The following is a 15,000-nucleotide window of genomic DNA, read 5'->3' on the forward strand; positions in this document are numbered from 1 at the left end:
CATCTTGAAAGTGTCATAGTTGGAATGTCATCAGGTGCATTGTTTGGAAATTAGAATTGTTCTTGTCCTTGAAGGCCACTGTATCTTCTGTTATTATTCTAAAGGGTTGGGGTTACCCAGGGAGCGTTGCATTCTAGAACTTTGTAGAACTTTCTTGATGATGTCATATTACACACTGCACCTTTAAGTGACTTAAGGATATATTGGGTTTTTTTAGGTTTGAAGGAAAACTGTCTACATTTGAGCCAACTCATTATCTTCAGTTGAGATAACTTCTCATTCATATGTTAAAGGTGCTGTAAGCGGAATGGTTCTTTTAGCTAACGTCCTGTCAGTTACTGCAGTTAGCAGTCCCCTCGCTCGTCCCTACGGCACCACATTAATGCACTGCGGTCTTCAAGCAGCAAGTTATCTAGCATCATCTCAGATCCATAAGTGTGATAAAACATGATAAAAACCATCAAAACAGACATTGGGAAGGATTTTTACCTGCTCCGCCATTGAAGGCGCATACACATTCACCCATCTGTTGCTCTGGCGTGCACCGGCAGTGAGACCATGTAGTGTATATAGTATATATGAGTGAGACGAGTGTCTGTTTGTAGCGTTCTCTCTTCTGATTGGATAAAAATTTCGGGATACTACAATAAGTTTATTTGCCGATTAGATGCAGAGCAGCTGACTGAGAGATCGGCTTTATGAAACGCGCACATTATGTAAGTGATCACTGTATGAATAAAGATTTTACACTTATATTAACATAAATAAACCGCTTACTTCACCTTTAATGTAAGGCACATGTAAGGCATGACAGGCACACCTGTTATTGTTTGGAAATTCTCAGTCAGCATGCTGAAAAATACCCAGATGTCCTACTACTTCCAGGCGTGATTTTTAGTGTTGAAACCAGCAGCTTTATGGAGGTTCTTCTGACCCACAATCCACTGCAGCAGAAGTTACATCACATGGACTGAGCCTCCCAGTGAAAACAACCAGCGATGAGACGGCTATATAAGCATGTCATTCCCCTCTGTACCCCATTTTGATTGTTGTCTCTCCAAACTGTCCTATAAAGCATAAAAATACCAAAAAAAATATAAAAAAAAAAAAAAAAAAGCTTCCCTATCTTTCCCTAACTAATTTTTTACAGTGTCAGTGCCAGCTGGGTGCCACAGGGCAGTTAGAAAAGCAGGAAGTAAAACCTGCCGTCAGACAGACAGACAGGCGTCATGCTGTCTGTTACACACACACACACACACACACACATACAGAGAAAGACACACATACACACACACACACACACACACACACAAACACACATACATACAGAGAGAGAGACACACACACACATGCACACACACACACACACACACACACACACACACACACACACACATACAGAGAGAGAGACACACACACACACACACACACACACACACACACACACACACACACACACACACAAACATATCTCTCCATCAAGATCAACATGAAATGTTTAGAGTCATAATGAAAAGACTGTTTTTTTCCCGTATCCATCTAATCACCTATTGATGATATGGGTGATGCTCTTCTTAAAGCTGCAGTATGTAACTCTGTGTGTGTCAGAGAAGTGAAACATGTTCTAAGGTATATTCTCATAACTGAATAAACAAACTTTCCTCACAGGGAAAATGTAGATCCCTGGAACACTGTTTGAAGTTAGAAAGCTTCCTGAAAAGTTACTGTTTCACTGTTGTTGTTTACAGCAGCAGGGCCCACAGTTTGGTTTACAAACATATTCTAGTCTTACGTTTGGTTCCAGGTTCCTCAAAATAATTAGATTTATGATGATAGAATTATTCAATACTAAGAATTACATGTAGAGAAAATATGTTTAGTAAACTAACTGCAGGCTCTGTGAATGTAAACAACCCCCCCTCCTCTGAAACTACACACTGACCCTTTAAGACTCACTTTTATCATATAGCTTTTTAATGACAATTGGCTTGTTATATAAGGAATTAACCCGAATTCAAGAGCCCAGGATAATAGAAAATCCAAATGTGTGTCCAACCAAAAATGTAACATTTCTTATAATTGAGTCCTTGTGAAAAGTGTTATATTTTACAGATTTAAAGGTGCAGTGTGTAATATGACATCATCAAGAAAGTTCTACAAAGTTCTAGAATGCAACGCTCCCTGGGTAACCCCACCCCTTTTGAATAATAACAGAAGCTACAGTGGCCTTCAAGGACAGGAACAATTCTAAATTTTAAACAATGCACCTGATGACATTCCAACTATGACACTTTCAAGATGGCGGCACTAGGCCATGGTCCAAAATATGCAGAAATATGGACATATATGAGACCCTTTCTAAGGGAAAAAATAATCATTAAAAAAAAAATGTTCAGCTATTATGCACTAAATTAAATGTACTTATGGATATTATAATTACTTTCTACAAAATCTGCTAGGAAATAAAACCCAAAATTCTACACACTGCAGGTTTAAATCTTGTTTTTTACATGTTTGTGATTTATTTACTATTTTTATTTTTTGTTTTGTGACCAGAGGAAAGGAACTTGGCATGTTTTAGTTTCCGCAATAAACTAAAAAGAAATTTGAGTTAATTTTTATTTTGTTTAAAATGTCTTATCACATGTCAATTTGATCACAGTAGTTTGAACTAGTTTTTTCTATCTAGTTTTTGTAAACCAAACTCGATTTCGATATTCCCCAAACGTCTCTGTCTGTCTGTCTGTCTGTCTGTCTGTCTGTCTGTCTGTCTGTCTGTCTGTCTGTCTATCTCTCTATCTCTCTATCTATCCATCCATCCATCCACCTATCCACCCATCGTTCTACATTTTATTTTGAAGGGACCAGAGAGCGCTCCACTTCCACCAGTTAATTCTCGTTAGCTTTATACCCTCGACCAGGTGACAGCAATGTTGTAACTATCGTGTCGCCCCTAAAGTGAAATGCCACGTACATACCTGCCGCAGCCAGCCTGCCTTGGTCTTCAAACAACAGCCGAAAATCCAACTCCTCGGCGCAGTTCAACGTGGACATTGCTTGACCCCGGCTGGCGTGAACGCACCAAAACAAAACACAACAGAAAAGAAAAATGTCCCTCAAACCGACCCGTCTGTCTTTTTTCCTACAACTGACCTGCCGTCTCGCTCACTTCCATTTCGGCTGGAGCGCAGAACTCTAGTTTTCGAAACAACAACAGAAATGTCGACTTGGAAAAGTTACTAGGCGACATCGAGACGATCAATAAAGTCGCGCATGCGCAGGGAGACAGAAACGCGAACGTCCCATTATCGATCGGAGCGTGAACGCGCAGTTTTTCTGTGTTTTCTGATCAGCGGCGCAGTTTGTCACTATCCTCCAGGTTGATCCGCACGATGCCTTCACGGTCACCAGGGAAACTCGGAAATAACAATGACGTCCCCTGTGAAATAGGAAATAGGCTACTTTGAGGCAGGCTACTTTTATTTTTTTTTATTTTTTTGCATAAATTACTAAAAAATCAGTTAGGATGTGTCCCTCTTCATGCTTAAAAAATTAACAGATAGATAGATAGATAGATAGATAGATAGATAGATAGATAGATAGATAGATAGATAGATAGATAGATAGATAGATAGATAGATAGATAGATAGATAGATAGATAGATAGATGCTTTACTATCATGAAACTAACTCCCCACATTACATAGATAGATAGATAGATAGATAGATAGATAGATAGATAGATAGATAGATAGATAGATAGATAGATAGATAGATAGATAGATAGATAGATAGATAGATAGATAGATAGATGATTTACTTACTCCCCACATTACATAATTGGAAGTATTTCGTGGATTTGGGTTTACAGTTAGAGGGGCTTAAAAGACCTTCTTATTTCTCTCCAATACCTTCAGGACGACATTATAACGTCCACTAACGAGAACAAACTGCTACTCAAAGTCCTTAATATTCCTTAAAGGTGCAGTGTGTAATATGACATCATCAAGAAAGTTCTACAAAGTTCTAGAATGCAACGCTCCCTGGGTAACCCCAACCCTTTAGAATAATAACAGAAGCTACAGTGGCCTTCAAGGACAAGAACAATTCTAAATTCTAAACAATGCACCTGATGACATTCCAAAAACATGGATTCCTCCATATGACTTGCCTACTCAATGTAGAAGATGTAATATTAATATTTGTAATTCTCCGCTCAGGAGGATAATTCAGATTATTGGCAGAGGTGATTTTACACCAATGAGGACATATTTATGAATGAGGATATTGATTTTAGCTAATTAATTACTTAAAATGTTACACAGTGTCCCTTTAATAGTTTTCCTTATATGTAAATATTGGTAACGCTGTTCTTAGGATGGCTGTATAATAATAAAACATTGTATTTGAAAGGCGCCTTGATCGGCACTCAAGGACACCGTACAGACATTTAAAACGCATAAAAAGCAGCAGTGAGCAATATAAAATAAAATTAAGCAACAATAAAAACAACAAGGGGGCGCCTTAAGCTCAGTTGGTAGGGCGTCCCCCCCCCCCCCACCACCACGGGCCTCGGCCAGCAGCGGACCCGGGTTCGATTCCAGCCCGCAGTCGTTCTCTGCATGTCACTCCCCTCTCTGCCCCATTTCAACTCTGTCTCTACACTATCAATAAAAGCATAGAAATGCCAAAAAAATATATTAAAAAAAAAACATAAAGAAGCAGAGCAATTGACATCAAATGTAATAGGCAGTTATGAACAGATGCGTTTTGAAATGTGGGGAATGAAGGCTACATATTAATTGCTCCTTATTCCTCAATATACCATTTGTCTTCATTTCAATCGTTCAACAGGCTGTAGCGTTATATAACGTTTGTTTTTACTTTTACTCCCAGCGTCCGTGAAGGCACCATGAAACAGCCCCGTGCTGACGTCACAGCTGGGCGTCTCCGGGTCTCAGGTTCAGTTTAGGACTTTTTTTTTTCTAATCAGAAAAAAACTCAAATTAAAGGCGTCGCCCCCCCGGAGTTATTTTATCGGCTCACACACACAGAGCGCATGAATGCAACAGTTTTGGTCCCACCATGTGTTTTTGTTTATGTTTTACAAGTTTTATGTTGTCGAGACAAGAAGTGCGTGTGTGTGTGTGTGTGTGTGTGTGTGTGTGTGTGTGTGTCGTGATCAACACCGCCCTCTTCTGGTTGCAACATCCTCACCGCAACCTCTTGTAAAAAATAATTGCATTTGGATGTGTGTATGTGTGTGTGTGACAGAGAGAGAGAGAGGGAGAGGGATAGAGCGAGAGACAGAGAGGAAGAGAGAGAGAGTGAGAGAGAGGGTGAGAGAGAGTGAGAGAGAGAGGAAGAGAGAGAGAGAGAGTGAGAGAGAGGGAGAGAGAGAATGTGTTATGTATGAAAATATGTGTTCTTAACTTTTTGTTTACAGTGTGGCTTCCTCTCATTTGAAGCCACTGAAGCAGATCAGTTTTTTTTGTTTTGCATATAACAAGCGAGGTGTGTGTGTGTGTGTGTGAGTGAGTGAGTTAGAATGGGTTTTGTGTGTGTGTGCGTCTGTCTATGTGTCTGTCTGTCTTTGTGAGTGAGTGAGTGAGTGTGTGCATGTATGTGTGTGTGTCTGTCTGACTGAATGTGTGTGTGTGAGTGTGAGTGTATGTGCATGTATGTACGTGTGTGTGTGTGTGTGCGTGTGTGTGTGTGTGTGTGTGTGTGTGTGTTAATAGATAATCCATAAATAAGAAAAAGACAAAATCGGAACAAATAAAAGTGTTTTATGCAATTTACAGTTTCAGCTCATTTATTCAGACACATGATGCCTTCAAAGCCCAAAGAAAAAAACTGAAAAAAGACTTGGGTTGCGTTCCAAATCGCATACTTTCTACTATATAGTATGTAGAAAAAAGATTTTGGATGGTTAGAAGTACCCGGATGTCCTACTTCATGCGGCCAAGATTGTTAGTGTTGAAAACTGCATCCTATTTGGGCGATTCTGACCCACAATCCATTGCGCACGTGAAGTGACGTCACATCGACGAAGCCTCCATATGAAAACAAACGGGGATGCGACGGATATAAAAGCAAGAGGCAAGATCAAGGCGCCATGTTATGATGAAATAAGAGAGTAAAGTATGTCCCAATAGTATGCCTACTGCATCCTAACTAGATTCTTTTTATCGTCGGATGTAGTATGTAGAATAGAAAAAAGAAAGAGGAGGAGATTCGGAACGCAACCTTGTTCTGAAAAGGCACAGAGGTCGAAATGAAAACGTAATGTTACACTGTCTCCTAGTGGCTTACCTCAAGTATTTCAGTTCCATTTTTTAAAATAAAAATACCATGCATTCCAATATCCATACTTCCATGCTATGTAGTGCACCAGAAAAAGATGTAGGATGTCCCAATACATGGGCTGTGTTGTAAAAGCCCTACTAACGTCCTCCCTCCTACATACTCAACATGTATATACTACATACTGTCTACTTAACCATCCATTGTGTAAGCGAGGTTCGTCGGACCGTTTACACTGAAGTATACAGAAGCAATAAAGAATTAAAAAAAAAATAACTTTCGGTGTCTTTTAAAAAGACGCAATGCATTGTGGGGGCGTTTAAGTAGGAAAAGTAACCTGTCGATCCATACACAATGGTTGCGTTCCGAATCTCATACTCTTTCTTTTTTCTATTCTACATACTACATCTGACGATAAAAAGAATCTAGTTAGGATGCAGTAGGCATACTATTGGGACATACTTTACTCTCTTATTTCATCATAACATTGCGCCTTGATCTTGCCTCTTGCTTTTATATCCGTCGCATCCCTGTTTGTTTTCATATGGAGGCTTCGTCGATGTTACGTCACTTCACGTGCGCACTGGATTGTGGGTCAGAATCGCCCCAAATAGGATGCACTTTTCAACACTAACAATGTTGGCCGCATGAAGTAGGACATCCGGGTACTTCTAACCATCCTAAATCTGGCCACAAGAATCGGGACATCCTAAATCTTTTTTCTACATACTATATAGTAGAAAGTATGCGATTCGGAACGCAACCAAAATCTTCCCGGAAGTAAGTACTCATCCGGGCATTTCTCGCCTACACAAATTCGCATACACAACCACAACATACTCAAATTGACGTCAAAATTAGAATGTGTAGGACGTTAGTAGGGCTTTACGAACTCAGCCATACTCACATGCTATGTAGTACGCCAGAAAAAGATTTAGGATGTCCCAATACAATACATGATTTCAAATGAAGTACGCGGAAAAATACCCGGACGTCCTACTACATCCAATAACATACTGCAGGTTGCAAGCCGGCATGCTTTAGTATGGAGCATTATAGTCAACAGGAAAAAGTTTGTAATTTGGAACGCAGGGATATATTTAAAGGTGTAGTCAGTTATTCTGGAGAACGCTTGTTGTCAAAATCACTTTTTGGTCAAAATCAGTGAATTATCTCCACATGATCCGCTACCTGTCTGTACTGTGTGTGCACTGGAAAAATAAGTTAAGTTAAGTTAAGTTATCTTTATTTGTCAGTTGTACACGAGGCACATTGAAATTCAAATCAAGTGTAAATGCACAGCCTAGACTCTGTAAACTGGTATGTAAAAAAAAAACATAGCCAACCATAGCTAACAACATGCCCGTTTACAGAGCCTAGGCTGTGTACTAAACACCAGATTTATTTTCAGCACACACACAGTACAGACAGGTAGCGTATCATGAGGAGATATTCACTGATAGATTTTGACCGAAAGGTGATTTTGACAACAAGCGTTCTCCAGAATCACTGACTCCACCTTAAAACCAAATTAAAATACATTTATTTTGGTGGGAAGGTTACAAAATGACCCATGAAATTAGTTTATAGTGATTTTAAATGTCCGTTAACTTTTGCCTTCACCCAAAACAAGCGTGTCTATGTCTATGTGTTTGTGTGTGTCTCCGTTGCTATTTGAATGGGCTTCTGTCACGAGGCGTTTGTTGTTGGTAGCGTTATCAGCGTTGTCCGTCTTGCCGTCCCTCTTCCTCTTACAGATGAGACCGGAGTCTTCCTCTCCGATGAGGCCTTCAGGGACACCGTGCACACGCAGGCAAACAATGGCCGCCGCTTGTTCAGCTGACTTTTTGGATTTCTCCCTGAAAAAAAATATATATATATATATATGTAGTTACATGAAAGCAGTTTAAATTGAGGGTGTGTAAGTTCATGAATGTGCATAAGAGTGTGTGTGTGTGTGTGTGTGTGTGTGTGTGTGTGTGTTCAATAGACTTTTTAGACTTCTCCCTTAAAAAAAATATGATAAGTTTATGACACGTGAAAGCAGTGGATGAGTGAGTGAGTGAGTGAGTGAGTGAGTGAGTGAGTGAGTGAGTGAGTGAGTGAGTGAGTGAGTGAGTGAGTGAGTGAGTGAGTGAGTGAGTGAGTGAGTGAGTGAGTGAGTGAGTGAGTGAGTGAGTGAGTGTGTGACTGACCACAGTGTAGATCTGTATTTCTTCTCCGCTAAAGTGAGTGTGGACTGAAAGGCTCGATCCTGAGAACGCTGAACCTGTAAACACACACACACACACACACACACACACACACACACGCACACGCACACGCACAGACACACAGAAAGAGACAGACAGACACACACACACACACACACACACACACACACACACACACACACACACCAATCCATTGTTAATACAGTCATGCATGACACCAAATAGCGATTTATATAGTAAGCAAATTAGAATTTCTATATTCACACACACACACACAAACACACACACACACACACACACACAGTTTTTCTTAATGCCTTTGTCATGGGTATACGCTCACCCAGGAACAACAGCTGGCGTAGTAAAAACACTACTAGCTTTTGTCCAAAGGGGGGCGCTAGAGTTAACACACACTGAAAGTCCCTCGAGGCTTCTTTAATACAGTTTTATATTTCCTCACCGTTTCATAGACGGGCTGATCCAGTTTCTCCTTGCGGCCCCATTCCAACAGGAACATCTTAGGAGAAATGTGAGGAGTGTACTCTCTCCTGCAAAACACACACACGCACACACACACACACACACACACACACACACACACACACACACACACACACACACACACACACACACACACACACACACACACACACACACACACACACACACACACACACACACACACACACACACACACACACACACACACACACACACACACACACACACACACACACACACACACACACACACAGTTACATCATCAAACCTAAAGTTCACCTATTAGACAAAATGCTAATTTTCATGGTTTTTCAACAGTATTATAGGTCCCCTGTGTGACGTCAAAATGTGTAAGGACCTTTGTAAAGACAGTTCAATACTTTTAAAGGTGCAGTGTGTAACTTGTGGGTGTGTCAGAGAAGTGAAACATTTTCTAAAGTTTATTCTCATAACTGAATAAACACACTCTCCTCACAGGGAAAATGTAGATCCCTGGAACACTGTTTGAAGTTAGAAAGCTTCCTGAAAAGTTACTGTTTCACTGTTGTTGTTGTTTACCGCAGCAGGGCCCACAGTTTGGTTTACAAACATATTCTAGTGTTTTGAGTTGTGACTTGAAATGGGGGAATGATAATTATAACAGTCAGTGCGTTTACATGCAGACTCATAATCGGGTAAATAAAGGAATAAGACTTCAACAGGACTTGTAAACTGCATGTAAACACCTTTATCCGATCTACTTCGCACACAAATCGGCACATTAACGGACAAGAGAAGTCGGATAAGAACACCTAGATAACTCGTTCATAGTCGGCATTCTCTCTGCATGTATACAGGGATCGGATATCGCATATCGGAGTTCTCGTTCTGCGCTTGCTCGAGAATCCCTGCGGAGGATTTCACAAGGAAGTGGAAGGAGACAACTATATTTATATATATAAATATTTAAATATATATATAATAATTTATATATATAAATATATATACATATAAAAAATATTGCCGGAAGAGAACCGGACGTGGCTCTAAAACCACTTGTTGAAAGCATGGTTGAAAGGGCTACAGCGCCACCTAGCATAGTGGAGACAGCCATGCATCGGACATTTATCCGATTACTGAAGGGCCATACTATACTCAGACAAGTGACGCGGTCCGTTCGAGTGTCTAGTTCGGTATATGTCTTAATCCAATCTGGTGTTGCCATGGAAACGCACAACGACTGCTGTGGCTGATGACTGACCGGTGAAACTTGACTGGCATGGTGGTCAGGTCGCCCTCGGTGACGGGCTGCTGTGATTGGCTGTCGGTCTGCAGCGCGTCTCTGCGACTCTGCAGCTGATCTGAGGTCTGTCTGAAGAAATCCTGCAAACCGTACGCTGCACTGCAACACAGAGAATACACAAACAACATTTCAGTAAACTCTTAGCTCGCAGCTCTGTAAACGGGCCTGTGGCTAGCTACTCTTAAAGAAAAGAACACACGAAAACAGCTTTTTGAAATCTCCTGGAGTCAGATAAACCAAACTGAACTAAAGTGTGTGTATGTACTAGCACATGTTTGTAACACTAGTGAAAAGTTTCCAGAACATTCAGTGAATTCCAAACCATTTCCAGGACTGTTTTTCTTTTTTCTTTCATAAATCTAAAGCTAGGAATTTCATGACCATAAACTAAACTAATCTAGCATTTCGCGGGTTTCGCTCGTGCTGTAGTGGTTAGACCCCTCCCCCCCCCACCCCCCTCCATAGAGTCTCAGTCCTCTTCACAGCAGCAGACCCGGGTCGTTCTCTGCATGTCATTCCCCTGTCTGTCTGTCTGTCTGTCTGTCTGTCTGTCTGTCTGTCTGTCTGTCTGTCTGTCCTCTTCACAGCAGACCCGGGTTAGAATCCAGCCCGGGTCGTTCTCTGCATGTCATTCCCCTCTCTGACACATTTCATCTCTCTCTCTACACACTGTCTAATAAAGAGAAAAAGGCCCCATAACTACTGTTAGAAAAATATGATCCAGTACCTTATCTCAGGGGTGGTCTGAGTGAGTGAGTGAGAGTGTGTGAGTGAGTGTGTGAGTGAGTGAGTGAGTGAGTGAGTGAGTGAGTGAGTGAGTGAGTGAGTGAGTGAGTGAGTGAGTGAGTGAGTGAGTGAGTGAGTGAGTGAGAGTGTGAGTGAGTGTCTCTGTGAGTGAGTGAGTGAGTGAGTGAGTGAGTGAGTGAGTGAGTGAGTGAGTGAGTGAGTGAGTGAGTGAGTGAGTGAGTGAGTGAGTGAGTGAGTTATGATCTAGTACCTTATTTCAGCGGTGGTCTGTGCGCCCTGCAGTTGTTTGCCCAGAGGAGATTCCACTTTGTCTCGGAGCATCTGACACAGACAGTACTTAGTGTTGAAGGCATTGTTCTCGTACCGGATCGCCTACAGACAGACAGACAGACAGACAGACAGACAGACAGACAGACAGACAGACAGACAGACAGACAGACAGACAGACAGACAGACAGACAGACAGACAGACAGACAGACACACACACACACACACAGAGCAGAAGGAAAGTATTAAGTACAATAGCAAAAGGCATTCATTTCATTAAAAGAAATATTTGTTGTGACAGGAAGAATTTTTTTAAATACATTTTTTACATAATTTTTCATTAAACGTTATTTGGTTCTATAAGAAAAGCTTTCAGCAGCTTATTTGGGGTCCTCCATTCGAAGCGTCCTCCATTGCCATAAAGTATATAATGGGCACACACACACACACACACACACACACACATCATATCATTGAGAATTATTTCTCAATGATATGATGATGAGAATCAACTAAACTTAAAAGGTGAAGTAAGCGGTTTATTTATGTTAATATAAGTGTAAAATCGCTCTTTATTCATACAGTGATCACTTACATAATGTGCGCGTTTCATAAAGCCAATCTCTCAGTCAGCTGCTCTGCATGTAATCGGCAAATAAACTTATTGGAGGATCACAAAATTTTTATCCAATCACAAGAGAGAACGCTACAAACCGACAACCGTCTCACTCCATGGTCTCACTGCCGGTGCACGCCAGAGCGACACATGGGTGAATGTGTATGCGCCTACAATGGCGGGGCAGGTAAAAATCCTTCCCAATGTCTGTTTTGATGGTTTTTATCATGTTTTATCACACTTATGGATCTGAGATAATGCTGGATAACTCACTGCTTGACCGCAGTGCATTAATGTGGTGACGTAGGGACGAGCGAGGGGACCGCTAACTGCAGTCACTGACAGGAAGTTAGCTAAAAGAACCATTCCGCTTACAGCACCTTTAAATAAATAAAAAACAATAAAAGTTTTTTTTTAAACATTAAAAAAAAATCTAAATTAAATAATGAAAAAATAATCTAAAAAAATAATTAGAAAGTAATTAAAAATTAAATAAAAATAAATAATAAAATATAATCTCACATATTTGAGGTACTCCTCCATGACGGTCTCTAGCGGCAGAGGGCCCTGGGCACAGAATACTGAGGGGTTGTACATCGCAGCTCGAGCCAACATGGCCGACGCACAGCCAGTCGCCTTCCTGAAGACTTCTATGTCTGTGTGGGTCTTCACCAGGTCCAAAGAGCCTCCGCTAGACACACGCACGCACACACAGACACAGACACAGACACAGACACACACAGACACAGACACACACACACACACACACACACATTTAAGAGTTACTCTGAAGCAAAAAAACTCAACTTCTAAAGCACTTACATCAACTAAACTTTCCATAATCATTCTCAGCACTATTCTGAAGGTTATTACAGAAGGATTTGTTCATGTGTTGTTCATTGTCTGATTTATGAGACATTTTCTTCAATGAAATGTGCAGAAAATGCATTTTTAAGACATGTACATGGTATTATCTTTTTATATTTTCTAAAATGAAAAAAGGTTGTATGCAAAATCTGTCCTGTAAAAACTTCACACAATAATATGTTTTGAAAATAAATATTTTAACTCTGGCTTTTTCTGACATCTAGATTTATGTTTTTTAAATAGATAAATACTTAAAGGTGCAGTGTGTAATATGACATCATCAAGAAAGTTCTACAAAGTTCTAGAATGCAACACTCCCTGGGTAACCCCAACCCTTTAGAATAATAACAGAAGCTACAGTGGCCTTCAAGGACAAGAACAATTCTAAATTTTAAACAATGCACCTGATGACATTCCAAAAACATGGATGCCTCCATAAGACTTGCCCGCTCAATGTACAAAATGTAATATTAATATTTGTAATTCTCCGCTCAGGAGGATAATTCAGATTATTGGCAGAGGTGATTTTACACCAATGAGGACATATTTATGAATGAGGATATTGATTTTAGCTAATAAATTACTTAAAATGTTACACACTGTCCCTTTAAATGTATGCATAATCAGTTAGATATTGCCAAATTTGTATATGCACAGTAGGCCTATATGCTGTACATATTGTATTCCTACTTGGCGATGACGGGGATGGATACGGCCTTAGCGACGGCCTGGATGTAATCACAGTGAAGAGGGTGACGGGGACGCTCCTCCTTCATCCTACACAACAAGAAAAATATGTTACTATAGAAACACAGACAGACAGACAGACAGACAGACAGACAGACAGACAGACAAAAAGAGAGAGAGACAGACACACAGACAGACAGACAGACAGACAGAGAGACAGACAGACAGACAGACAGACAGAGAGACAGACAGACAGACAGACAGACAGACAGACAGACAGACAGACAGACACACAGACAGGGAGAGAGAGAGACACACACACGCACAGGGAGAGAGAGAGAGAGACACACACACTCACACATGTTACTATATAAACACAGACAGACAGACAGAGACACACACAGGGAGAGAGAGAGAGCGGGAGAGAGAGAGAGACACACTCTCACACACACACACACACAGAGAGAGACAGACACAGGAAGAGAGAGAGAGAGAGACAGAGACAGAGACACATACTCACTTTTTTTTTTTACACACACACACACACACTTCTGTATCAGCTTTTTACCTGCCGTGAACAGCGACTGCAGCCACTCCAGTTTTCTCGATCCTCTGAACCAAACTCACCGTGTCCTCCAACTGAAACCAACGAAGAAGAACACACGTGAAAAAATATATAAAATAAAATGGGAAATAATTTTGTCTAAATCAGTGAATATCTCCTCATGATCCACTACCTGTCTGTACTGTGCGCTGGAAGGGGTTTTATTTCCTAGCAGATTTTGTAGAAAGTAATTCTAATATCCATAAGTACATTTAATTTAGTGCATAATAGCTGAATTTTTTTTTTTATTATTATTTTTTCCCTTAGAAAGGGTCTCATATATGTCCATATTTCTCCATATTTTGGACCAAGACCTAGTGCCGCCATCTTGAAAGTGTCATAGTTTGAATGTCATCAGGTGCATTGTTTAAAATTTAGAATTGTTCTTGTCCTTGAAGGCCACTGTAGCTTCTGTTATTATTCTAAAGGGTTGGGGTTACCCAGGGAGCGTTGCATTCTAGAACTTTGTAGAACTTTCTTGATGATGTCATATTACACACTGCACTTCTAAGTTAAGAATTATACATGAATTTCAATCATTTACACCAAATATTCTAGGAAAAAAAACAAGTAAATTACATATTTAAATAATATAAATAACTGACCACAAGTTTATAAAAAAACTGAGAATAGAATCTTCTTACCGACGGCAGGATTCTGATTTTACAGGTGACGGGGATGGAGACGCCTGAGACCAGTTTCTTTAGGATCTACGGGGAACAGGTTCATGAAATAATTTAACAATATGAAATGAAGTAAAATATAGAAGAACATCGTGTTATTTTCAATCAGAAATCCACTTCATACAGTTTATCAGAGACTCCTGGGGACTCATTTATCAAACTGTGCGAAGGATTTGTGTGCGTGTGTGTGTGTGTGTGTGTGTGTGTGTTAATGTATGTGTGTGTG

At 40.4% G+C, this 15,000-nt stretch overlaps 2 protein-coding genes across 5 annotated transcripts in view; both read right to left on the minus strand.

Annotated features, from left to right (window-relative positions):
* The window catches only part of nfatc3b (nuclear factor of activated T cells 3b), a 41,323-nt gene extending 37,950 nt beyond the window's left edge, over positions 1–3,373 (minus strand). For both annotated transcript variants that reach the window (XM_080027845.1, XM_080027844.1), the window contains exon 1: positions 2,979–3,373. In XM_080027845.1, coding sequence (XP_079883971.1) covers positions 2,979–3,054 — 76 coding nt within the window. In that variant the 5' untranslated portion in view covers positions 3,055–3,373. The remainder of the gene's footprint in view (positions 1–2,978) is intronic.
* dus2 (dihydrouridine synthase 2) overlaps positions 1–15,000 on the minus strand; it is a 172,299-nt gene that overhangs the window by 150,357 nt on the left and 6,942 nt on the right. For 2 of the 3 annotated variants that reach the window (XM_080027852.1, XM_080027853.1), the window contains exons 8-16: positions 14,736–14,801; positions 14,056–14,126; positions 13,491–13,577; positions 12,456–12,624; positions 11,300–11,421; positions 10,261–10,401; positions 8,980–9,067; positions 8,502–8,575; positions 5,791–8,165 (exon numbers count right to left, since the gene is read on the minus strand). In XM_080027852.1, coding sequence (XP_079883978.1) covers positions 7,913–8,165; positions 8,502–8,575; positions 8,980–9,067; positions 10,261–10,401; positions 11,300–11,421; positions 12,456–12,624; positions 13,491–13,577; positions 14,056–14,126; positions 14,736–14,801 — 1,071 coding nt within the window. In that variant the 3' untranslated portion in view covers positions 5,791–7,912. Of the gene's footprint in view, positions 1–5,790; positions 8,166–8,501; positions 8,576–8,979; positions 9,068–10,260; positions 10,402–11,299; positions 11,422–12,455; positions 12,625–13,490; positions 13,578–14,055; positions 14,127–14,735; positions 14,802–15,000 lie in introns of those variants that run through there. The other variant, XR_013844878.1, reaches the window with a different exon arrangement.

Source organism: Ammodytes marinus (genome assembly GCF_949987685.1).
Source record: "Ammodytes marinus genome assembly, chromosome: 5".
NCBI lineage: Eukaryota > Metazoa > Chordata > Actinopteri > Uranoscopiformes > Ammodytidae > Ammodytes > Ammodytes marinus.